Here is a 27246-nt window from a genome sequence, read left to right on the forward strand (position 1 = left end):
TAAAACTGGTGCCTTTATTGGGTTATATGAGAAAAGGAGACATGAATTATATCTTTTTATTTTTCGTGCAGTGATGAAATATAGGTTTCATATGGTATCATACTATAATCTTGATGTAAATTATATACAAGGCAGAAAAATTAATATCAATGACACAGCAGCCTATAATAAATCTTACTTATCTACATGAAAGAATCATTTGGATTTGATGCACACTATATACATTAATGGAAGGCTTGTCCACATGCACAGAGTATCTAGGCCCACAAATTTGTTTGCTTCAGATACCAAATCTATACCATGTTTCTTCTTACAGTCCTTTCAACGTGTCATGAAAATGTGAATGCTTTCTTTGAATCTAGCTGAATATTATCAATGGGTGTGGTAATAGTAATAGACTTTCTATAAAAATGGTTGTCTTAAGGGTAGGCAAAAGATACAAGAAAGTATTATGCATCAGCATTACCCATACTTAAATGGTAATATGATAAAGGTATGACCTTTTTTTCTGCTTATAAGAGAAGGCTGATTTTGGGGAAATTCTTATTGCATCAAGAATAATAAATTGTATAAGATAAATGACATGGCAAGAAGCATCTAAAGCAAAATTCTTTGAAAAAACAATGCTAGGAATACAACTGATCTATTTTCATTAAAAACACATGCTTGATTTATGGCTGCCTTCAGCTCTAAAATGTGCTCCAGCTGCGAAGGCAATGTCACTATTTAATAAATGCTCTTAAATTCATACTGTCTCTTTCGTGCTGTTCTGCGCCATAATTTTCCTTTAGAAACCTTTTTTATGTCTCGGGTGTAATTTCTTCCCCACACTCAATGTTTAGGAAAGAAATTAAATAAGAGTTTTTTTTTAACAAACTAGAATCAGATATCCCTCTCCGCAAAAGACTACCATAAGGACTTTCTTAGCACTACTTAACAAAATCATAACGTATGCTAGAGGCTTATGTAGGTATGATCAGATTGCAGCAAATCCTTTCTTTGCCGTCCCACTGCTACTACCCGCGGGTATTACCTTCAGAACGTTGAACCTGACAGTCTTGGACAAAGGTCTGAAAATAGAAAGACAATTTATTCCCAGGACCACACAGAACAAAAACAGTGCTTCATGATAAATAAAATTATATTTTTTGGCAGTTTCAATAACAATGAACAATACAGAGAGATTTCATCCACACCTGCACTGCCCAATTATAACATGGTCCCCTTCCTTTACACGGAAGCAGGGTGAAATGTGTGCAGGAATGTTTGAGTGCCTCTTCTCATACCTGCACCCCAACATGTATTTTTATTCTCGTCATTTGTTTGAATCAGATATTAAAATGAACTGTTGAAATTAGCAGTTAATGTCGATTCTTACCTTTGATATTTCTTGACGAAGTGAAGGTAATTGCGGCGAACAATGATTGTTCGGTTCATTTTTGCACTGTGGCATGTCCCTGTCAATATACGACCTCTAATTGACACATTGCCCGTGAACGGGCATTTCTTATCAATGTATGTCCCTGGCATTCAAAATAGGAGTTTATGATTATCAGACAGCATTTTTTTCAGACAGCTTTCACAATAACCTAATGATTAGCAATGCTCGAAGCAATATACTTTTGACAATTAGAAAAAGGCTACCACAAAAGGACATCTAAACCACAATACTCTCGGCTTTAAGTCTGAAACTGTTTATTGGATTTTCGATAAATCAATGCCTTCAGCCATTAAATTAAATTTCTGAAACTTTAACTGATTTTTAATATCTAATTTGTCATAACGCATCTCCCCATAATCCAAATCAAATGGGAAGTTATTGCCATGTGGACTTTGTTAAGGAAGTTGATTGCTTCATTAACGACATAATTAGTTAAGAATAAACTATTAGTGCATTTCAGCGGATAAGGACAATGGTGAATTGGGTCAGTTATGTTTTGAGAGAGGAATAAAAACATATTATTATGCATCAAAATGGGGGTGGCGGCTGACGGGAGTGGAGTTCAGGGAAGGCGAACTGAAGAAGAGTTGGCAACAATGGTTCTTACAGATTCTTTATTTGTTTCATTTTAAATCAAGCTCTGTTTTTCATTTGAATCGATAGGTATACATTGAATACTAGAAAATGTGATAGCTATGTTAGATTTTGCTTGTTAATGGGACTGTGTGCTACTTGACTGTGTCTTTCTTCTGTTGAAGCCAGAAGAGCGCATTCTTTGTGTAGGAAAGGAGCATACTATGAGTGTTGTTATCTATACGATCTGTAGGAAATAAAAACATGGAAAATATGATGCCTTGAGTGTTCAGACGTTTTGACTGTGCTTAATAATTAGAATCGTATTTCTGCCATCTTAAGAACAGTGAGCATGCAGTTTAGTAGAATGGAATTCAATTTAACGAGCATATTGTTTGGGCAAAAATATGTTGATAATTCATTCCAAGACCAAGCCATAACGAGTCAATCTCTCAAGTAAATGTTTAATACCATTACCAACTTCTGAAATTTCATTTAAGTTTGATGAGACGGGCTCACATCTAAAATTAAGTTTCTTTGTTTCTGTTAAATTTACGTATAGAGCAGCAGCATAGGGAGTTTTTGTCTTTATCCTCGTCAATTAAAAACATGTTAGTTACTACCTCACTCAGGCACTCAAAAAGATGCAATTTGAATTAACAATGGGATAATGTGCTGGCCGTCACATCTTCAGTTTGTAATATGCACTCCTCTCCTTAAATGTCAAATTCAACCTTTTAAGGACAGTAGTAGTCAGAGGATTCATTGGATAGGGGAAAGTTTAGAAAGAACGTAGCCTTTCACAACTAAGTCTTGGCTAGTGTTCAACCACTCGAATGGGATTCATGATACTCTGGAATCAATACCATGATAACCTGAAGCTAGTGCAATTAAAGCACAACACCTTGATTCATTCTCCCTCTTAGTGAACTGTGCATATTATGTTTTAACGCTGCTTTTTCGTTGGGTAAAGGTGCCACTGATCAGATAAGAAATAAGTTTTATGTATATGGCACATTTTCCTTCTAGTCCCAATTTATCAATTCTCAATTGTCTGAGAAATTATTTGAGTAACTCATTCTTGAATTAGATAGCTGGGACATACTCATAGTTCGATGCTAAAACAATGACTCATACTGTTTTGTTTTTCTTTTTGTTACTCAGGCAAAGCCTTTCATTAAATGCTAAATTTTGCTGTGACCTTATAGATGTGAATACACCTAATCATGAATTTACTTATACATTATATTGCTGTGTAGCACTGATTGATTTTTCATGAAGGCCAACAGAATGTACTGTCATGTGTCCCTTTTATGAAAGGTTGTAAATGCATCTGAAAATGAACTGGGTTTGAAACTTCATTTATATCTTATCTTTAAAATTTATATCATGTCAAATTGAAGCAGTATGGCAATTTTTTTAAAAAGAAAATTAATACTTATGGATATGCCTATGTGAAGAATGGGCATTGGATTTTCGAACAGAAACTACACATGGGACATTGCACATCATGGTATACTTTATGCTGATTGTATAAGAGTACACTGTCACTGAGTTTATCTTGCCTCTTTCAATTTCACGTTTGATGTTCCAAGTTATGTTTTTAATCATCTGATTGTTGCCCTTAGTTCATTCAGCATTTTGGGTTGCTGTGAGATGGTATAAGAGGTGGTAGTATTTCCAAGATGTAATGTTATAAAAGTTAAAGATGTGTACTTTCTTTTAAATTAACGCCTTGCTGAACCCAGTTATATGCTGAAACTTCATATTCATTCCATAATGAGCCGGAGTTAGATAAACCCCTCTTCTTAATTTGACTGTCTATGATTTCTATCTTTGAAATGCTGTGGTGTCATAAACAAATCAGACTTCCATGAATTGTTTCACAACATGGTCTGTGATCATCACCAAAAATAATAGTAAACCTTCTTGTGCAAATTAAGCCTATGTTGAATAAGTTGGCGATTGTGAACTTAATGCATTTTCTAAGTTAGTGTCATGCTGAATTTAGTATATTCATTGTATTGTATAAAAGGCTAATGGTATTTAATCAGAATGAGCACATTCATTCAATCAGATTGTGACCGGGTACTTTTTCTTGCTGTCCTGCGTGTCGATGTTTAACTACCTCGTGGATGGGTGTAATGTAGCATAAGGGAGGGTGGGATGAATGCATTTTGATTTGCTTCTCTCAGCCCATAAGGTTTTGCTGCATTATATAATGATAATTATATTTGTAATGCATATATTGATGAATGTTCTTACTTTACCTTGCATAAAAGTAGATATGCTTAGATGCACATATGGGTAGATATGTTTCAGTTATTTTCTTTCATTGCATGTGAGTAGATGTGTAGTGTAAGTTTCTTTCCCTGCCACATTCCATGATTAGGCTACTAGGCACATGGTTGCATAGTATTTTTCACGGCTGCACTTGATCCATCCAATCCTCTTGTTCCGAGTTGCTAGGCTTCTCGTGCCAGGGTCAGGGCATTCTTCGTGTCAAGAAGTACAGCGAGGGAGCTAAACACTCTGTGGTTGGCGTGGTAAAAGTGTCTGGGCCACATTCTCCTCACACATAGCGAATGGATGATGTTTGATGGCTTTGGAGACTGGATCACACAGATGGACGCATGTTTGAGGCACCACAATAACTCTACCATTGATGTAATGTAAACAATCATCTGATGACGATTATTGTGATGTAATTATGTATAATGGATAGTGTATCTACAACGATCTTGATGTAGTTATTTATGAGGCATTTTGATAGACGAATGACGTGTAGATCAGCATCTTAGATAATGCAACGTAGTTACATATTGTTATGGTAATATCTATTGTCAATCTTGATTATGGTTAATGAAATGGTTTTTGACTTTTCAAACTAGGGTTTTGCTAATATATTTTCCTCATTTCTAGCAATTGTATGATGTGGCAATTGCTAAGAAGGACATAGTTCTTACATAATTACCTAGAGCTCACTTAAGCTAGTTAAAATAACATTAAAGAGAATAAGGATATAATCATAATAAAAGCCATGAACATCAACAATTGAAGGGGTTTTATTGTATTATGAGAGTGTCAATAACCATAGGTAGCCGTGAACATCAACAATTGAAGGGGTTTTATTGTATCATGAGAGTGTTAATATCCATAGGTATACAGATAGAATAACACTCTACAAACTCGCTATGGCATAAATGGCTGTCATTGTGTCAATATTTCATCAAGAATACTACCAAAGAAGTTTCCTCAGGCATTGTGAAAAGCAGCTAAAGGGTAAGTGCCCCTACATTGTCTCGAGTTCAAATGAGATGACCAACTGTGTTGAAAAAGAAGAATCATAACTGCAAATAGAAGTCAACTAATTCAGAGCTGTCAAGCCTAAAGTCATGTACAGTTAAATACTTCAGGACAATCTCTGACAAGCTTTATATAGGTAGGGATACTTTGAGAAGACAGAATGATAAGGACATTGACAAACAAGACAGACTCCTGTGATAAACGATAATTAAGGACACAATGATGTGATAACAGAGAATGAGGTAGCTTACATAGAAGTGTAGGGATAAAGTACAGTGAAAATCAAATTTGCATGCACTTTTTAATGATAAAAAGAGTCTCGTGTTTATTAGTGTTTGATGGATAGTTAAAGAAAAAAGTAATGTTCAAAAAAGTTAGGAAGTTAGAATAGCAATGGCAAGTATTGTCATGATAGCGCAGTCCTTGCAGAAAGAATAGCAATGGCAAGTATTGTCATGATAGCGCAGTCCTTGCAGAAAGAGGACACCTTGGTATCCATATATGAGGTTTTGGTTATAAGAAAGTTAGAACAATTATGCAGTGTTATGTGTTAGAAAATGATCTAAATCAGTGAAGAATGCACAGAAGGCATATCTCACCCACGACAATAAAATGATATCTCTAAATATCATGACTGTGACAGTGTTAAGAGGCCATATGAAAGCCTACAATTCGGATCATAGGGCAGTTCATTGATAGCCACGAACACACAAGTGAAAAGGCATCTAGAAGTAGTGAGGAGAACCAATACAGAGACACATACAGACTCAAACATTGACAATAAGGCAAACCCGGGATGTTTAGTGACTAAGGCTCCAAGGACATCACTGTCACAGACATACATTGAAACAATACCCCTTGATAGACATCAAGGAAACAGAAATCAGACAATTATCAGACAAATTAGCCGCAGAAGCCTATTATAGTACTGATGTTAGCAAATGAGGGCACAATAACCTATATGTGTGCGAGAAGAAGACACTATAAGCTATGAAAGACAGTTTCTTAGTTACATATAATAACGAATAAGGTTGCTAGCAGGATCTTAAAATTACCTTGTATTGCTTCTTTGGGAGTTTTAAATCCCAGACCTACATTTTTCCAAAACCTATTCCCGCCTTTTCCAGGCCGCTTTCCCTTGCCAGATTTCTTCGAACTGAAAATAAACGATTTGAGAAAAAAATAAATTAAGTAATGATGAGTGTATCCGGAAATAAGAGCTAAACGAAAACAGATGAAAAATGCTACAGGCTCTTACCACAGAAAAACCTTTGGCTGCTTCAAAAAAGCTTTCTCGGTCTATTTAAAAGAACATGTAGAGAAGTGTTAGCATCTAATCTAAAAACAAAACACTATTAAAATCTGCAAGTAGATACCGTAAAAATTAAACTTCAATAGCAACAACAAGATGAACAAATCTAGATGTCAACTGCTTACCTGTTCCGCCATGGCTGCTGCAATAAACACTAAACCTACACCAGCTTCAACCCTGCCGTAAACAAATGAACTCGCCTTACCCTGTCTTCAAAACCCTGGTCCTGATGCTTGACACCCTACCAAAAATAACACTTTTTTACGAAACCCTAATTATTTTTTGACTCGTTTACGCCTTTAGCCGATAGGCCTTTTTCGTTTTACGGGGAAATGACCGCTAGGGGATTGTAATATCTCACGTCGAGACGGAAGTTGTTCCGGTGGAAATAAGTAGCGCTTGCACCTCTTGTTTAGCACATAGGATTAGATATTTTCTTAGATTTTCTTAACAATTTCATTTCATTTTTATATATATTTATGTATAATAATAAAAATTTAATGTTTAATAAAAAATTGATGTTTAAAATTTTTTTTAATATTTCAATCTATTTGATTATAATGTGTTAAATATTTTTAAAAATAATATATTTACATGTGAATTTGATTTATGCATTTTTCTATTCATTGATACTGATTCTAAATAAAGAATTAAAAAATTAAAATAAATGCATTTAGTTTAAGATATTTAATTTGTTTTCTTTCAAATTTTAGATTTTAAATTTATGTATTTAAATATTGTGCTAATTGATGAGAGTTAATCTTTCACATTATTTATTTTATTTGAATGTATTTAACTTTGTATTTTTAAAATAAGTTTGTTAGTCTCTTATTCATGACACAGGGAACTAAAGTTTCAAGTGATGGTTCACAATTAATTTTTATAACTTAAGTTAGTATAATGCTAAAGTTCAAAAATGATTTATTTTTTAATTAATTTTCAATAAATAATTTATATATTTTTATTAGGTAGTAGCACTTTTGTCAGGGTTAAAATTGATTTTTTGAGATAAAAATTTAAAGAAATAAAACTCCATATAGTTCTTCGATCACTCTCGTCCAATTCATTATTATCTTGCTTGGTAGAGAGTTGAATACTATCGCCCTCTGGTTTGATGGTTTCATATGGTTGGGTGGTCAGATGATGTGTTTTACAACTCTATTGCTATTACATAAGCATAAAAGAAGAAACAAGGACCATCAAGCACGTCAACAAGGGAAGAACCTGATCAACCAACATTAAACTAGAAGTCCCAAATGCATCAATGGCAGCAATGCCCAATAGAGACATCTCTAACATGTATTAATTATAGAAAAATTGCACCTCGAGTCTTTTAGAGTTGCAAGCCCATCATTTCATGTTGATAAGTGGGTCATTTTTCCTCCTCCTAACAAAACCTAGTTGCTTGTGCTGAAAGTCTAACAATTTTTTTAGAGCAAATTATCACTTAAGACTTAGCGTCTAGATAGTTCATTTTTGAATTTCTTCTAGTCCCTTTGGCCAATTTTGATGTGACAATAGCATAGTTACTGATGCAGGAGCATCTTGCATGGAAAAAAAAAATTGGAAAAAAAAAAAAAAAAAATTGTGGAGGAGAGAGAAAGTGACGAAAATTAGAGGAGAAAAAATAAAAAAAGGGAAAAAGGAGAAAAGAAAGGAAAAGGTGATTTCTATTTTCGAGGTGCATAGGTGGCATAATAGAAAAAAATAAAAAAATAAATGGTTGTCATTCCATTTATCGAGGTGAGTGGGTAGAATTCTAGAAAGTTATGAATATTGTAGAAAGTTTTGGAAGTTGTAGAAGGTTGTGGAAGTTGTAGAAGGTTGTGGAGGAATTCTAGAGGGTTGTGGATAAGTCATGCATGGGGTGGTAAGTGCCTATTTAAGCAAGGCATATGAGCATTTCTAAATGAAGCTCAAGGGGAAGCTTGAGGAGTAGAAGCTCGAGGAGTAGCTTGAGAAGTGGAAGCCCAAGAAGGAGCTCAAGAAATAGAAGCTTGGAGAAGCTTGAGAAGTGGAAGCTCCAGGAGTAGCTTGAGAAGTGGAAGCTTGAGAAGGAGAAGCATTGGAAGGAAAGTTGGGAGGTGTGAAAGAGAAAGAGGAAGTGAAGAGTGAGTTTTCCTGAGTCTGTGGACAGAGCGCCGAATGTGAGGCAGTTTACAGCAGGATTGTGATGGAGTTGTGAGTGTGTAGACAGAGCGCCGAATGTGAGGCAGTTTACACTTGGATCTTGGATAAAGTTGGAGAAGAACTAGTGACTGCGGTTTAGAAACAAGGAGATTGCTTAGTGGCTTGCGAGCACAAGTTGAGATCTTGGAGGTTTCTACCAGAGTGTGGATCTGGACTAGTTTAGGCTTGGATTGGATCTTGAGAGATCTTGTTGCATTCTTTGTCATGAGTTAGTAAGGGTGGTGTGGCCCTTTGTCAGTGGTATCAAAGCATACCTTCGTCAGTGGTATCAGTGTGTACCTCTATCAAGTGGTATCAGAGCAGGAGTTCCTAAGTGTACAAGCAGATCGCCGAAGTGTGAGGCAGTTTGTACCAGGACCTTGGTTGGGCAAAGTTTATCAAAGCTGGTGGACTGCAAATCTGTTGTCCTAGACTTGTGATGTGGTTCCTGATTGTTCGTGCGAGGTGGCAGGTTGCGATTTGACTTGCAAACAATTTGGTTGTCACAAGGAGCGTGGGAAGGATTTGTTGCAGAGGGTTTATAAAGATCTTGGGAGATGGCTCCAAGAGGATTGGACCCTAAGATGATTGCAAAAATCCATGATATAGTGGAGAGGAATTTTTCTAAGATGTTTGCTCGGTTGGATGCTAAAGCTAAGAAGGTCAAGGTGGAAGAGGATGGTTTTGTTGATCAGTTTGTGGAGCCTAATGCAGAACCTGCAGAGCAACTAGAGGTTGTTGCTAAAGATATTCCTAATGTTGTTGGGACAAATGTTGGTTTTCATGATTACTTGGTTGAGTCTGACATGGAGATTGTGGAGCACTTGGTCGTGGATGATCCGGTTGTTGGAGGTGAGTTATGTATTGCAGAGCATCTTGTTGCGAGCAATGAGGTTTCTGGTGTTGAGAGTTTGGCATGTATTGATGGTGATCTACATGTTGGTGCTGATATGGAGTTTGTTGTTGTTGATGCAGGGTTTGTTGCTATGGGTGTGAATTCACTAGTTGTTGATGTGAATGAGGGTTTGTTGATGAAGAATTATGTTTAGTTTGTTTCTAGGAGTGAGCAAGCTGATTGGATGGTTGAGATTCTGGTGTTTGATAGAGTGATACAGATGTGGAAGATTTGTATGGTGGTTTTCTTGTCTCTGTTGAGGTGGAAACCTTTGGTGAAGATGAAGATGGTGGTAGATATTTCTTTTGGCATCAAAGTGTGGGACACACTTTTCTATTTACCGGGGGAGTCTGATGCAGGAGCATCTTGCATGGAAAAAAAAAATTGTGGAGGAGAGAGAAAGTGACAAAAATTAGAGGAGAAAAAAATAAAAAAAGGGAAAAAGGAGAAAAGAAAGGAAAAGGTGATTTCTATTTTCGAGGTGCATAGGTGGCATAATAGAAAAAAATAAAAAAATAAATGGTTGTCATTCCATTTATCGAGGTGAGTGGGTAGAATTCTAGAAAGTTATGAATATTGTAGAAAGTTTTGGAAGGTTGTGGAAGTTGTAGAAGGTTGTGGAGGAATTCTAGAGGGTTGTGGATAAGTCATGCATGGGGTGGTAAGTGCCTATTTAAGCAAGGCATATGAGCATTTCTAAATGAAGCTCAAGGGGAAGCTTGAGGAGTAGAAGCTTGAGGAGTAGCTTGAGAAGTGGAAGCCCAAGAAGGAGCTCAAGAAATAGAAGCTTGGAGAAGCTTGAGAAGTGGAAGCTCCAGGAGTAGCTTGAGAAGTGGAATCTTGAGAAGGAGAAGCATTGGAAGGAAAGTTGGAAGGTGTGAAGTCTTCAAGGTGTGAAAGAGAAAGAGGAAGTGAAGAGTGAGTTTTCCTGAATCTGTGGACAGAGCGCCAAATGTGAGGCAGTTTACAGCAGGATTGTGATGGAGTTGTGAGTGTGTAGACAGAGCGTCGAATGTGAGGCAGTTTACACTTGGATCTTGGATAAAGTTGGAGAAGAACTAGTGACTGCGGTTTAGAAATAAGGAGATTGCTTAGTGGCTTACGAGCACAAGTTGAGATCTTGGAGGTTTCTACCAGAGTGTGGATCTGGACTAGTTTAGGCTTGGATTGGATCTTGAGAGATCTTGTTGCATTCTTTGTCATGAGTTAGTAAGGGTGGTGTGGCCCTTTGTCAGTGGTATCAAAGTGTACCTTCGTCAATGGTATCAGTGTGTACCTCTATCAGTTACCCAACTCTTTACCCATTGGTCAAGCCTCATATGCAAAAGTCACTAATTTCTCAAATATCTTTTAAAGTTGGGCTATTTTACTACCAATGTTTGGTAAATTGCCTTCTTTGGAAGTTTTGATTTTTGAATCAATATCAGAGTTTAAAAGCCCTTTCATCTAATTTTAGCCAACTTAAGTCTCTCTGATATCTCCATTTGAGCGGTGCTTCAAAACTCACTTTTGATAATGTAGTAGCATTTCCCGCATCACTAGAAACTGTAGACTTAAGTCAATGTTCCAACTTAGAGAACCTTCTACAAGGCTTAAAAATTTGTAGAAACTTGACACTGTTGCTCTAGGAGGAGTGTTCAAGACTTTCCCATCTTCTTGATGGCTTTGAAAAGTTGAATTTGTTGACATATCCAAGTATAGCAAGTTGCACACAACCATAGGCACTTCCTGATCATTTCAAAGACTTGACTTCATAGTTGGTGATCAATGCATCAAGTTGTGGAGCTTTGTGTGGAGGTGGAATTCTCAGGGTTTCTAGAATGAAGCAATCAAATTTTATGGATATCAAGGAGAGCTCGAATTTGGTAGAATATGAGCAATACCAATTCCACCAAATCACAAAAGATAAGCAAGAAGGTGAGACCTTTATACAGTAGTACATTAAGGCTTAACCCATTCACATGGAAAGAAACTCCTACAATTTTCTAATCTATCTAGCGACGGACTGCCTAACTCACAATTATCTTACCAGTATTTTGTATTGTTTTCTTTTTCCACTAATAGGCAATAAATGCATCATTTGTAGTGCCTCTCATGTTTGCAATCTATACCTTGGTTATTTTGATTTGAGAGATGCTTGATACTCTTATTATTTGTACTTTGAGATGACTTAAGGGTCAGATGTTATACTTTGATTTCAGTACTATAGATGTTTTACTGCTATGTTGTTTAGTTTATCATATTTGCATGTTGATGCCATTTTGAGATGACAATAGGTCTATGATGAGATGTGATTATCTGGCATTTGGACATATCTCTGATTTTGTTATGTGATGGATTTTATGCTATGGTTATTTACTTCATTCTTGTCTCTTTATGTTTTATGCGAATGTGAGTGACGTAAATGGAATATTTAGGTATAATTGAATAAATGGTTAAATTAGTTATTTAATGCATTTATTGCTTTGGCTATGATATTATATGTAATTGCACTTGATTATGTGTTTAGTGTGCAAGATTTATATCCCTGGTAGTGGCACATGGAGTTAGTGATTCAGCTATCTATATTTTACCAATGACATCCCTGTATGGTCGACGTATCCTTAATTAATTATTTAAATTAAACCTTTCGGTGATTATTAAATCTGAACTCATTTGCATTATGTGATTAGACCAGTGAGCCTGTCTGTGCATTTAGAGGTTTGCATTGTTGTGAAAGTTGTTAAGGAAATTTCTGTGGTGTTGGGTTTTCAAGCTTTAATTTTTATTGAATTTAATTTATGGTAGCTTTGCCATAGATGAATTCCTATTTCTAGGAATAACATTTTTTCGTTTGAGTTGATTCAGAGTTTAGCTAGTCTATCTAGCTATTTGCCCTAATCAATTATTCACTCGAAAACTAAATAAGTATGGAAAGAGGAATTTAATTCCTCACTTTACAATTTTGCAATTTAGAAATTGGAGAGTTTTTTTTTTGAAATCTCTTTCTGAAGGATTGGTCTTTTGTTCGTTGTGAGAGCTACAGGCATGGGATCTTTGCGAGGATAAACTCATTGGATCCAGGTCGAGGAGACCCTGCTTTGTCATCATTTTTGGCAGTATATGCAGGTTATTTATTTACCTAGTTGTTTTCCATTTTAGCCCTTTCGGCTATCAGGTAGGGCTTTCCAGTTTCTTGTTTATGCTTTGTTTCAACTTCTGTTTTTGGTAGTAGTTTGTTAGGAGGCTGAGAACTAGTGTTCCCCTCTATTTTTGTTTGTTAGTTATGCCTGGTTGGTTGGGTATGAGCATTTTCCCTATTTTTGGGATGGGGGTTTGGGGTTTTGTGTCGTTATGCTGGTCATTTTTGCATATGGTGTCCGAACCCAAATTTTATTGAATTTTCGAGGCCTTTGTGCCCAAAGACCAAATGGGTTTTAATTTTGAAGTTTTCCAGTTTTGGGGGTTTTTACCTTGTTTTGTGTGCCACCCTATTTTCTTAGGTTTTATTGGCATGATGTTGGTCATGGACTTGGATCATCTATTTGGATGCTAGTCAAACCATTGTTGCACTTTTATGTTGCATTAAGATGTGTGTCGCATCTTTCCTCTTGAGTTTATTTTTGGTTGAGTGTATTTTTGCATTATGTTCTCATCTAGTCCTTGTGTTATGATCTTCACAATGGTGGTTCGCCACATACGAGTCCATGCACGTACATCTATCGATTGACTTGCAAGTCCCATTCTTTCATGGTATTTCTGGGAGTTATGACCATTGAGGTCGGGTTGGGAATATGCATGCCTACAGGCACTCATCGTTGGATGAGCATGGGTAGGGTAGGGTAGCATATGGAGGGGGCTTCTATTTCTACAGCCTGGTGCCTGTGCCCAAAGCGTTGCATGGGAAGTCTTAAGTAAGTGATAACTAAATAAAATACTAGGTGTTAATAAACTTAAGATAATTAAAACTAGATTGTGTGCCTTCCCTTGGGAAGAGCAACTGCCAATACTAGCTTGGGCTTGTCGATGCCAAGCGACTCTCCATGATGTCAGCCCCTACATAGTAGCCCATTGAGTGTCTGACTAGGACTTGTAGTTTATGCATTGTTTATGTTCTTGGTTTCAGTCATCGTACTATCTAGCATGAGTGTTAGCCATGGATGTTTGCTTTATGTGTGTTTGTGGTTGGATCATTATCTCCATCAACACAACGGGAGTGGACCTACGGGTTCCATGTGGTTAGGAGGCATAGCTACCTTCACCATTGTTGGGGACCGATGTACAGGGATGGTTCTTTATTCTAGTATGATTGTTACTTGTGTTTCACTTAGTACTTCAGGTTCCAGAGTATGTTATCATGTGATTTATACTTTCATTGGAATGCTTGGTGTTGGTGTAAATAATTATTCACTATTTACACTTACTTAAGTTTACCTAGGTTAATGCATTATTATATTATTTCTTAGGTGAGACACTTAGGAGTTTGTGTACTCTTATGAGTTGTCATGTTGACAACACAAAAATAAGCAGCTCTAATTTAGCACATGGTGTCTACAACACTGGAGTTTGCATTATTAACTGAGTTTTCCTCTAGACAACACAGTCATTCATACTCTTATTTTAGCACATGGTGTCTACAACATAAATTTGTGTGCTACACCTTTGTAGGCTCATCCTTTCGTCATCACACTTACTCCTATGCTTAATGGAGGATAACCCACTTCTGGTGGACATGTGCCTAGTTGTATGACTTATCATGTTGTTGATTCCTATGCATTCTAGAAGCATTCCGAAGGTCTTTATATACAAGCACTCCTAGTGTACTTTCACATTGAATCGAATACATATCGATATTATGATCATACTCATATGGTCTACTGTTGTGCTTGTGCTTGAGTTCTTTGATCTTGGGTGAATTTTGCCCTAAGGCAAATTCTTACATGGTATTGGAGCTTGGAGAATTTCTCTTCACATAGTCGTTCGAGAGCATTGTTGCTTCAACACCTCGACTCAAATCTAATGTATTGCAGTCATTAGGAGCGTCTAGAGCCAGAGAAAACCTTGCCATTGCATTCGAAACGTTAATTTGATGAAAATCAACTATAAATTCGCCTGTGCTGGGCCAAAGTTGATTTTGAGGTTTTTTTTTTTTGCAAATTGGCACCCGAAGGTTTGATTTGCAATTTAATTTAATTTAGATTGATATTTTAATTTTCTCTATATTTTCGTTAGTATTTTCTCGCAATTTTCAGAAGAATTTTTTGAAAAAAAAAATTTACCCTTCGAGCCGGTAGAGAATTTTTTTTTGTACAGGCACTAGGCAGTGACACCCCGGCCCTGCATCCTACATGGTAAATTGCTTCATATTTCGTGACACTGCAACACCAGCAGTCTTCATTCAATTTCAGTTGATCATTTATCAAATTTCGGTGGGCACTACACCACCCGACCACTCGGTGGGCAATATTTTAATTTTCTCTATATTTTTGTTAGTATTTTTTTACAAATTTCAGAAGAATTTTTCAAAAAAAAAAAACCCTTCAGGCCGGCAGAGATTTTTTTTTTGTACAGGCACCAGGTAGCAACACCCCAGCCTTGTATCCTGCATGGTAGATTCCTTCATATTTCGTGACACTGCAACACTAGTGGTCTTCATTCAATTTCAGCCGATCATTTATCAAATTTTGGTGGGCACTACACCACCCGGCCACATCCTCGCATTCCGATGCATCACGGTTCACCAACTGGTGACCTTTGTTTGATTTAACATTATGGGCTGTTGTTTTTATTTACCACTTCAACAAGCCGCACAATGCATGTGGGATTTTATTTCCCAACTGACAACGATGTTTTAAAGACTTTCGGCCTGTTAGGAACCTGTGTGTTCCTTCTGTTTATTTTGTTAGAGTAGTGTTGTTGGACGCATATGCTTTGTAAGTCGTCCCGTGAGTATATTTTATTATCCCACATGCATAGGTAGTATTACTTTTCTAGATCGTACCCAGTATATAAGAATAGGTTGAGGCCCTTGATGGGCACGGACGAATTTATTGTATTGAGCTTGCTCAAAGGAGGTTACCCCCTCGAAGTGGCCTGCGATCAGTAGATTCATTCTGAGTTCTGCTATCACTTTGTATTCTGTTATTTCGAGCATTCTCACGATATTGCTATAAGGAGGTTCTTCACATCTGGTATCAGAGCACTCTCTTGGGCTCGCTGGGTGGAAATTACATCAAATTTTTTTTTTCTGTCGTGACCTTCAGGTTCCTCTCACTTCTAATATCTCTTGTTATTGCAATAACTCTTTTCAGTTGTTCTGTCTGTGAGTGAATTTTTCTAAGTCGACTGTTCAAAAAAAAAAAAAGAGTAAAATTTTTTCTGTTTTTTAGTCGTAGCTTCCTTGTTTGCTTTCTGTTTCTGCTCATACTTCCGCAGAACGTCTGCAATATCATTTCGCATACTTCCTTCCTTGGCGACCCAACCCCAAATTTTACATATCAAAGCCCTAAATCCCTCATTTATCTAATTTTAGGGTTTGCCCTATCTTTTTCACCTCTCATCCAATCGCCACCAAACTGAGCCACAAGATTCAATTCCTCATTTTGCTCCCTTATCCCTCTTGGACTGTTCGCCTCATTTCGCCTCCCTACCCTTGAAACCCTCATTTTTCTTTTTCCCTTGTCCCCAGATAGTCTCCCACCACCCGTCGAACACCCATTTCCTATATGAGTTTTACCCAAATCCAAGTTTGCCTTAACTAAAAAAGTTTTTGTTTCTCATCTTCTACCCATTCCAAAAAAAAAAAAAAAAAAAAAAAAAAAAAACTTGTTTTATGGTTGTTACACGTACAGGAGCAAAAATCATGGAAGAGGAAATTGCATCCCTCAAAACCAAACTTCAAGATCTGGATGACAAAATTCTGGGTCTTAACTTTCAGCAGTCAGCCATGAGCCGAAACCATTCAGGAGATACTGGGTCCTCTTCTGGCAATTTCCGTGGACCAAAGCTTGATTTTCCACGCTTCGATGGTTCTGATCCGACTGGATGGATCTATAGGGCAGAGCAGTATTTCAGCTTGCATAATACTTTGGATAACCACAAAGTCCCCCTTGCATCTTTTCATTTGGAACATGAAGCTCTTCAATGGTTCCGTTGGTACATCAAGGCTAATGTAGGCCCAACGTGGAGAGAATTGTGCACCCTCATTTTGGAGCGCTTTGGCCCTAGTTCCTTTGATGATTTCACAGGAGCACTCACTAAACTGCGTCAAATAGGCACTGTAAGAGAATACCAGACAGAGTTTGAAAAATTAGCTAATTACACAGAGGGCTTGTCTGATGAATTCTTTCGTAGTTGTTTTGTCAGTGGTCTGAAGGATGCACTTCGCTCAGAAGTCAAAATGTTTCGACCTACTACAATGATGGAAGCCCTTGGGTTGGCTAAGTTAGCGGAAGACAAGATTAGTGCTCTACAACGCTCCAGATCTAATTTTGTTCCATTCAGAAATACAGGTTCTCACAACCCTCCAGTCATACCAGCTCCCAGAACTACTCCGATCAAGCACTTGTCTGAAACAGAGATGCGAGTCAGGCGAGACAAAGGGCTTTGTTATAATTGTGATGAGAAATGGTCTCGGGGCCATAGATGTGTTCAGCAAAAGCTCTATCTCTTGGATGTGGATTCTCCACCGGAACTGGAAGACTATGTAGATGCTCAGGAAACAGTGGATGATGAGGTTGAGCCTCACCAGCCTGAACCTCCTTCACCAAAAGCTCCACCAGAGATATCTGTCCATGCTTTGGCAGGAGTCACTACTCCACAAACCATGCGGGTCCAGGGTTTCTTCAAGAAGATCCCTCTTACTATACTCATTGATTCTGGTAGCACTCATAACTTCATTGATCCACGAATAGCCAAACAGGCTGATTGCTTTATCCATCCCTGCTCTAGCTTTGAAGTCATGATTGCCAATGGGGGCACTTTACCTTGTAAAGGGAAATGTCGCAATGTGCGTCTCTCTATTGGAGATTATAACATGCGCTCTGACATGTTTGCCTTACCCTTAGGTGGCTGTGATGTGGTTTTGGGTGCCCAATGGTTACGCACTCTTGGCCCCATTCTCTGGGATTTTGCTGAACTTTGGATGCAGTTTTCAGCCGAGGGGCACCAACACACTTTGAAAGGCTTACAACCAGGGTCTCTCAGCATCATCAGTTCACACCGTATGGAAAAACTTCTTAAGAAGAATTCACATGGTGTCATCACTCAGCTCCATTCCATTCAGATGCAGCCATCAGCAGTCTCTAGCACTCCTGCCGATCTCCAACACATTTTGGACAAGTATTCTGGTATATTTGCTGAACCTGTGGGATTACCTCCTTCTCGTCCAGAGGACCACCGTATTCAGCTCCTTCTTGGCAGTGTTCCGCCCAACATCAGGCCCTACCGCTACCCATTTCATCAGAAGACCGAAATCGAGATACTTGTCCGTGACTTACTGAAGCAAGGTATTATTCGCCCTAGTACCAGTTCCTTTTCTTCTCCAGTTCTGCTTGTTCGCAAAAAAGATGGGTCATGGCGACTCTGCATTGATTTCCGAGCACTTAATCATCTCACTATAAAGGACAAGTTTCCCATTCCAGTTGTTGATGAACTTCTTGATGAACTTCATGGGGCTCATTTTTTCTCCAAGTTAGATCTTTGTTCTGGGTATCATCAAATTCGGGTTAATGAGGAGGATATACCTAAAACTGCCTTCCGCACACATGATGGTCACTATGAATTTTTAGTCATGCCCTTTGGCCTCACGAATGCTCCTTCAACATTTCAGGCAATGATGAATAACATATTTCGACCATACCTTCGGAAATTCATTCTGGTCTTCTTTGATGATATCCTCATATATAGCAAAACTTGGGCTGAGCATCTCCATCATCTGGAGCTTGTCTTGCAACTTCTCTCTGATCATCAACTCTGTGCAAAACTATCTAAATGTGTGTTTGGCCAGGAGGAAGTGGAGTATCTCGGGCATATTGTTGCACACCATGGAGTGCGGGTGGATCCTACAAAAATAGATGCCACGAAAACTTGGCCGCATCCTAAAACTCTCAAGAGCCTTCGGGGTTTTTTGGGGTTGACTGGCTACTACCGCAAGTTTGTCAAAGATTACGGGAAAATTGCAGCACCATTGACAGCTCTGTTAAAAAAGGATGCCTTCTCCTAGACCACTGTTGCTGAGACTGCATTTGAACAACTGAAACAGGCTATGTGCAGTACACCTGTTCTCGCGATGCCAGATTTTTCCAAACCCTTCACTATTGAGAGTGATGCTTGCGGCAATGGATTGGGTGCTGTTCTCCTGCAAGATGACCATCCTATTGCGTTCATTAGCAAAGCCCTCTCTGGTAAGAATCTAGCCCTCTCTACTTATGAAAAAGAAATGATGGCTATTTTGCATGCTGTACAGAAGTGGCGGCCATACCTCTTAGGGAGTCATTTTTGCATCAGAACCAATCACCAAAGTCTGAAATACTTCCTGGAACAACGGGTATCCTCTCCTACACAACAGAAATGGGTCAGCAAACTCATGGGGTATGATTATGAGATCACCTACAAGAAGGGTAAGGAGAATATTGTGGCAGATGCTCTTTCTCGCACATTTGATAATCAAGCTTCCCTTTCCGCTATTTCTATGCCCATTCCCAATTGGTTAGCGTCTGTTCAGCAGGGCTGTGACAGTGACTCTTCTTTATCTCAAATCATTCACCAGCTAGCCAATAATCCTTCTGCTATACCACATTACTCTTGGGATGGTGCTTCTCTTCGATACAAGGGTCGGCTAGTGCTTCCTCAGAACCCAGCTCTACATCAGGCTATTTTTTATGAACTCCATGCTTCTCCTTCAGCAGGGCACTCAGGCTTCCTCAAAACTTATGAGCGAGCAAGGAGAAACTTCTTTTAGAAAGGGATGAAACAGACGATTCAACAGATGGTGGCTGAATGTGATACTTGCCAACGCCACAAGGGTGAAACGACCCTCCTTCCTGGCTTGCTCGAACCATTGCCCATCCCTATACGGATTTGGACTGATATTTCTATGGATTTCATTGAAGGGCTTCCTAAATCCGGTGGCAAGACAATGATCTTGGTTGTGGTTGATCGTCTCTCGAAATATAGTCATTTTTGTGCCCTCAGCCACCCCTATACTGCCTCCTCTGTTGCACAAATCTTCATGGACCAGATATTTCGTCTTCATGGACTCCCTTCTTCCATTGTCTCTGATCGTGATGCAACTTTTACCAGTCAATTTTGGACTGAACTGTTTCAGAAAACTGGCACCAAACTGAAGATGAGTTCGGGCTATCACCCACAAACTGATGGTCAAACTGAAATTGTCAATAAATGCTTGGAAACTTATCTTCGTTGCTTCACTTCCGAACAGCAACATCAGTGGGCCAAGTGGCTCCCTTTAGCTGAATGGTGGTACAATACCTCTTACCACACTGCCTCTAAAATGACTCCATATGGAGCAGTCTATGGTCAGGCACCTCCAGTGCTCCTTCCCTACACTCCCAACAGCTCACCAATCCAGGCAGTTGACATAGTTCTCCGCAGCAGGGATCAGATTCTTCGTACCTTACAGGATAATCTTCACATGGCCCGTAATCGGATGAAACAGCAAGCAGATCAACACCGTTCTGAGCGCTCATTTCAAGTTGGGGATATGGTTTTTCTTCGTCTACAGCCATACAAACAATCCTCCCTAAAGCTGAAAGGGCGTCATAAGCTGGCCCCAAAATTTTATGGGCCTTATAAGGTTCTGCAGAAGATTGGTTCAGTTGCTTATAAACTGGAACTTCCTCCTTCTTCCCGCATTCATCCAGTCTTTCATGTTTCTTGTCTAAAGAAAGTTCTGGGTACCACTGTCAGAGCACAAACTACTCTCCCTGAAATGGATACGGAAGGATCCATTATCCTGGAGCCGGTGGCAATCATTGACCAGCGCACTCGCCAGCTTCGCTCTCGCTCCATCTCTGAGGTCTTGATTCAGTGGCATGGCATGCAACCAGAGGATGCTACCTGGGAACCCCTTCTTCAGATTCAACAACAATTTCCACACCTTAAGCTTTGAGGACAAAGCTTTTTTCTAAGGGAGAGGGGATGTTAGGAACCTGTGTGTTCCTTCTGTTTATTTTGTTAGAGTAGTGTTGTTGGACGCATATGCTTTGTAAGTCGTCCCGTGAGTATATTTTATTATCCCACATGCATAGGTAGTATTACTTTTCTAGATCGTACCCAGTATATAAGAATAGGTTGAGGCCCTTGATGGGCACGGACGAATTTATTGTATTGAGCTTGCTCAAAGGAGGTTACCCCCTCGAAGTGGCCTGCGATCAGTAGATTCATTCTGAGTTCTGCTATCACTTTGTATTATGTTATTTCGAGCATTCTCACGATATTGCTATAAGGAGGTTCTTCACACGGCCACTACAAAAGCAACCGTCGGCGTCAGAATTAAACTACCAGTAGCGAAAACTGTTCTCCAGGCACCATCTCCATTCTTGTCGGTGCCACACTTCAAATCCGATGTCGACACTCTTAAAAACATTCACCGCTGCTTTTTTTGGTGATTCCAAACACACCGTCGATAGCCTCCACGTAGTGACAACATTTCCAATGCGACCATGTCAGCAACAACCCCTCCACGACGGCCCCACTGTATACCCATTAGCACCACCTTAGTGCCCACGTTAGTCTATCCGCAGGCCGTACACTTGTCGTGTGTACTTTTCCATACCGGTCTATACTGTACAGCCTTGCCACATCACCCACGGTGGCTATTTTCGCTGACGTTAGCCAGTCACGACATTAAATTTGATGGTCATCTAACCGTCATTTCTAAGCAATTTTGAACTGCTACGACGATCATTTGATTGTCAAATTTAACCTCGTAATTTACTGCCTAGACCCCTCTCTAGATTCAATTTTAATTTGACAATCCAACTTTGGGAGGCCATAACTCAGTCATCCAGACTCCAAATTAGGTGCAATTTTTTAAATTTTGGGTAGAATTTCTTAAACTTTTTTGTGGTGCTATTTTTTTATGGTTTTGGTGCATGGATTTGTCAAAAATTGTATTTTTTGGTGATTGTAACTATCCAATCTTGCATTTTGCAACTTGAAATGCTCCGTACGGGCTCATCTAGACTCGAAAATAGGTTCCATTTATTTTGAAAGTGCGTAATTTTTCATCTACTTTCCAAATCTGCAATTAGATTATAGGGTTGTGTAGACAAAAATATCACTTTCAGACTTAAGGCCTTTTTTGCATTGTATTACTTTTATTACTTTTCATAATTTTTGTATATCTAAGCTACAATGCTTAGTGACAGATTTGGACCTCAAAAGACAGTTGTAAATAAAAAAATCAGAAGTCCACTTTGTACATTTTGACAAGAGGCCTATTGTACACACACTACATATAAAGTGCCAAAAACATCTTTTTTGGGGGGGTTCTTTGATTGAGTGAATGGGGGGGGGTGTATTGTGTTCTTGTGTCTCTCTTTTGTGCTCTTTTACTTTTCTACACCATGGGTTCACCTAAAGGTCCACTTCTAACTTCACACAATTATTCTACATGGAAAGATATTGTATGGAGTTGATTAATGGCAAAAGGTTTAAATCTTTATGTTGATGGTACAATTTCCAAACCCACTGATGCTACAACATTCTTTGATTGGAAAATTAAAGACCAACGGGCTTTAGGCATTATCAAGAGTTGTGTGCATAGAGATCTCTTCTTCTACATTTCCAGTTTCAAGGAAGCCAAACCTGCTTGGGACAAACTTGAAGCATTGTATGGTAAGGTGGATGAGGAAAAGGGATACCAAATTGATCATGACCTACTTCTACTGGATCCTAAGAAATTTGACATAATTCAAGATTATATCAAAAAAGCCAATGAGTTTAGAGTGCTACTTAAAGATTGCGGTAATCCCATGAAGGATGATAGGTTGATTCATCACATATTGAAGAGGCTACCTTCAGAGTATGCTTCCTTTGTTTCGAGTTAGAACACTCACAGGTTAACCATGGGAAGTGCTTTCCAAAAGCCTGCATTTGATGCATTTGCAGAAATGTTGATTTTTTAACAAACCAAGTTGATAGATATGGGACTTCTCACTTCATCAAAGACCAAAGCATTGTTGGCTAGCAATGAGAACCAATCAAATCAAGAAGGCAAAAGTTCTAGCAACAACAAGAAGAAGTAGTGGAAGCAAAAATCACAATCAAAGACACAACAAACTTCCTCCTCACAAAAAGGCTATTCTTCTTCCAACAAGAAGGGAAGCAATGAAAAGGAGAGATTGTTTTGTGTATATTGCAAGAAACCAAATCATGATGAGCATCATTGTAAGACTAAGAGAATCGATGAGTTGGAAAGCCTACTCAAGAAGAACAAAATCAATGTGTGAAATGCTTCCAAGGATTCAACTCCAACCACTTTAAAGGGAAAAGGGCAAGCGCTTGTGGCTGGTTCAAGTTCTTCATCATAATGGATTCTTGACTCAAGTGCCTCATATCATATGGGTTCTTCAAAGGGAGATTTTTCTTCATTGAAGTAGTCATAGGTACTGCACATCTTCGTAGGAGATGATACCAAATGAAAGTTGAAGGGAAAGGACGTGTGGAGATGGAAAATGGGGAATTCAAAAAGGTTATGTATGTTCCAAACCTTAGCTCTAATCTCCTCTCAATTTACCAAATCACTCACCTTGGTGATGGCAACAAAGTTGAGTTCCTTCCAGATTCAGTAATGGTGCAAAGTCTCAAAGATGATTCATTGGTTGCAGTGGAAAAAGTCAATCATGGCAAGAGGCTTTATTCCTTTTCCCACTGTGTGCCTAAGTCTCGTTCACATGCCTTGTTAACTCAATCACATCCACAAATCAAATTATGGCATAAGTGGTATGGTCATCTTACCTTCCGCTATCTTCAACAACTTTGCTCAAAAAACATGGTCAAAGGTCTACCAATAATCGACTTTTCTAAGGGTGAATGTTCAACATGTTTAGTGGATACGCATCTAGAGGAGAAGTTTGCTAAAGGGAAGTCTTCAAGAGCACTAGTTGTTCTTTAGTTGGTTCACATGGTACTAGCAGGTCCTTTTGTAGTGACATCAGTTAGCCAAGGTCACTACATACTCACTTTCATTGATGAGTTTTCACGCTACACATGGGTCTACTTTCTTCATCACAAGAATGAAGTGGTTGACAAGCTTCAAGCCTTCAAGAGTCATGTTGAATAACAATCAAGGAAAGCCATCAAGGTTCTTCGGATGGACAATGAAAGCAAATATGTGAACACTGGACTTAAAGACTTTCACAAACTTGAGGGTTTTGATCTTCAGAATCCACCAATATTCAGTTCGCACAAGATAGATGTTGCAGCACTGAGGATACAAACTCTTAAATCCATGGCAAGTTGCATGATACAAGCCAAGTCTCTTGATCCTACACTTGAAGTCGAAGCTATCAGCAATGCAAATCACATACTTAATAGGCCTCCTCATAATGCCTTAGATGGTAAGACTCCTTTTGAGGCATGGTGCAGTAGAAAACTAGTTGTGAAACACTTCAGAGTCTTCGATTGTCTAGCATGGGCAAACGTATCTTCCAAGGAATGCAAGGCACCACCACCTAGGCCTTCTACTTTCATCAGATATGACGAGAGTGTTAAGGCATATAGACTTATGGATCCTAAGACTCATGAGATTTTTGTAGAGAGGGATGTACACTTTGAGGAAAGTTCACCCAACTTAACCTCTGATCCTCTCCACACTTCATACACTATGGAAACTGATAGTGACACCAGTGATAGTGATTCAACAGATTCAAATATGTAGGATCCTATTGACAAATGTAGAGAGGTCACATCATCAGCACATTCCACATGCATATATTGCCATAGTGATAGGTCCAACACAACAAGGTACACCTTGTCTTCCAACTCCAGCAACAGGCAATGACTACATAGCAGATATTTCAGGTTTGTTTGTGGAGTCATACATAGCAGATTTGGGAGACATAATTTATGATATACATCATCTCTTTGATGACAATGATCCTTCTTTAGTTGTTGCGAGGGCTCACTTTGACCCTCGTGTCCATTCTCTACATGATCAATCTTCACAAGTTGATATGATTGTGGATCCTTATGTACAATAGTTGCAGGAGGTCTCTTTATCATTTGAGGAGACAGTTGGTTCTTTGGGAACTGTTCTTCATCCATCCTTGCTAGATCTGCATTTGTTCTTTTTAGCAGTCTTGGAAGGGGAGACCATCAACATCGACACAGGGACAGTTGTGTAGGTTTCAGAGACACCATTCATCATCGGGATTCTTTCTACACTCAGGGGAAGCATCTTACTTGTACCTATGCCATGGTTTCTTCCAAAGGGGAGGAACATTATTCAACACTCATGGACCAACTTCTACCTTCTAGCAGCTATCATTGATTGACACTCTTCATTTTGGGGGGGGAGACTACTTTGTCTCTCTTCTTCTTCTCTTTTATGGGGGGGGGGGGAACTTATTCCTCATATGGGGTTTTATGCTTCTCATACTTCTCTTTTGTATATACTTGATGTATGTCGTAATTGGGGGGGGGGGGGGGGGGGGGTCTTGATTACTCCATCCATCCATGCATCTTGTCTTTTCATCTCTCTTTTTGGGGGAGGGTTTTTCCCATGAGGTTTTCCCTCTTTCTCTTCTTTATGAGAGATTGCATTTCATTATGTACACAGGTACCTAACATGGCCCAATAGCCGAGACACATTATGTATTTCATCTTAGTTTTTGTGAGCTAAAGTGCATTCCCCTAAGTTGCACTTAAGGGGCGGTGTTGGTGTAAATAATGATTCACTATTTACACTTACTTAAGTTTACTTAGGTTAATGCATTATTTTATTATTTCTTAGGTGAGACACGTAGGAGTTTGCATACTCTTATGAGTTGCCATGTTGACAACACAAAAGTAAGCAACTCTAATTTAACACATAGTGTCTACAATGTTGGAGTTTGCATAATTAACTGAGTTGTCCTATAGACAACACAATTATTCGCACTCCTATTTTAGCACATGGTGTCTACAACATAAATTTGTGTGCTACACCTTTGTAGGCTTATCCTCTCATCATCACACTTACTCCTGTGCCTAATGGAGGATAACCCACTTCTGGTGGACATGTGCCTAGTTGTATGACTTATCATGTTGCTGATTCCAATGCATTCTAGAAGCATTCCAGAGGCCTTTATAGACATGCACTCCTAATGTACTTTCACATTGAATTGAATACATATCGATATTTTGATCATACTCATTTGGTCTACTGTTGTGCTTGTGCTTGAGTTCTTTGATCTTAGGTGAATTTTCCCTGAGGCAAATTCTTACACTTGGATATCATGTTAGAAGATGCTAGTTTAATCGTCACGTTGTTGTATTATGATATTTAGTATATGTTAGATGATGAGTTTGATTTGTAGGATTATTGTATGCTTTACTTCTAGCATGTTAGATTTCCTTATTCTTATGTTGTAGCACATTTTAGTAGTGACGTCCTCATAAGATAGCTCCGATGATCTGGTCAGTAGTTTGGGATCTTATGTGTGGGGGATGGCTAGGACCCACGATGGTCTCATGATGCTATTACAGCTGGGAGGACTCGCGTACTTAGTTTGGTTGCTTCTACACACTATGATGTTGCTTTCAGTTATTTACCTTCATTGCTTTATGAGACGTTTAGATTTAGTATTCATCTTAGGTCTTTCTATTGTGGTTTGAGTGTCCTTGCCTTGAAATGTGGATCTAGTACTTCCCAATGTGGAGGAACTTCTTTTGTTATCTTTTTACCTTTTTGTCTTCTGGCATGCTATTTTGGATTCTCATGCAAAATTGTACATTCTTGCACGAGAATGTGAAAGCTCGCATGGTGTGTTGGGTTTTCTTATGTGGCTTTTGGCACTTTCTCACATGAAACCCCACACTAGTGTTAGGGTACTTTGGCTACTCGGCCAAGTACATCCTCGCGCGAAAGGTATGTTCTTGCGTGGCTTACTACACTTCCTCGCACAAGATTTTTGTCTGCTGTTGGTCCTTGCATGAAAAATAGGGGGTATCTCCTCTAGGTTTTCAAGGATCAAATTTTGGTATTTTAAGTACCTTTTGGGTTTACTTAATTTTCCATGCTTTAAAAAAAATTAGATTCTTTGTTTTTTTGTTGTTTTGGGTTTTCATTTTTAGTTTGTGTGTGTGTCAGTTTGGGTAGTGGCATTTGGAGATTCTTTGGTTGTCAGGATTGTGGTTAAGTCTTCCATTGTGATCTTTGCGATCCCTATATGATGTTGTTGTGTGCACTCATACCTATAAAAAAAATCTATCTTGGCTTGTATTTCATCCTTGTTCTGAGGATCTCTAGGCGAGGCATTACATCTGATATCACAACTCATGTTGCAACATTGTAATCTTTGTGTTATGCTTCCACTGTGTTTGTGTTTTCTATTGTGTATTGCT

The 27246-nt window shown here is 38.7% G+C and overlaps 1 protein-coding gene across 1 annotated transcript; it reads right to left on the bottom strand.

Moving 5' to 3' along the window:
* Nucleotides 1-624: 624 nt before the first annotated feature.
* On the bottom strand, nucleotides 625-6905 carry LOC149537503 (small ribosomal subunit protein uS17). Its single transcript, XM_089798924.1, has 6 exons — nucleotides 6758-6905; nucleotides 6579-6619; nucleotides 6376-6476; nucleotides 1379-1523; nucleotides 1197-1286; nucleotides 625-1070 (listed from the first exon to the last, which is right to left on the bottom strand). Exons 1-6 carry the CDS (start codon nucleotides 6767-6769, stop codon nucleotides 977-979), a joined length of 483 nt encoding a protein of 160 aa, XP_089655050.1. The 5' UTR covers nucleotides 6770-6905; the 3' UTR covers nucleotides 625-976.
* Nucleotides 6906-27246: the final 20341 nt, after the last annotated feature.

The sequence above is a fragment of the Cupressus sempervirens genome, chromosome 9 (genome assembly GCF_028749045.1).
Source record: "Cupressus sempervirens isolate cs-2001-9-10 chromosome 9, ASM2874904v1, whole genome shotgun sequence".
Taxonomy (NCBI): Eukaryota; Viridiplantae; Streptophyta; class Pinopsida; order Cupressales; family Cupressaceae; genus Cupressus; species Cupressus sempervirens.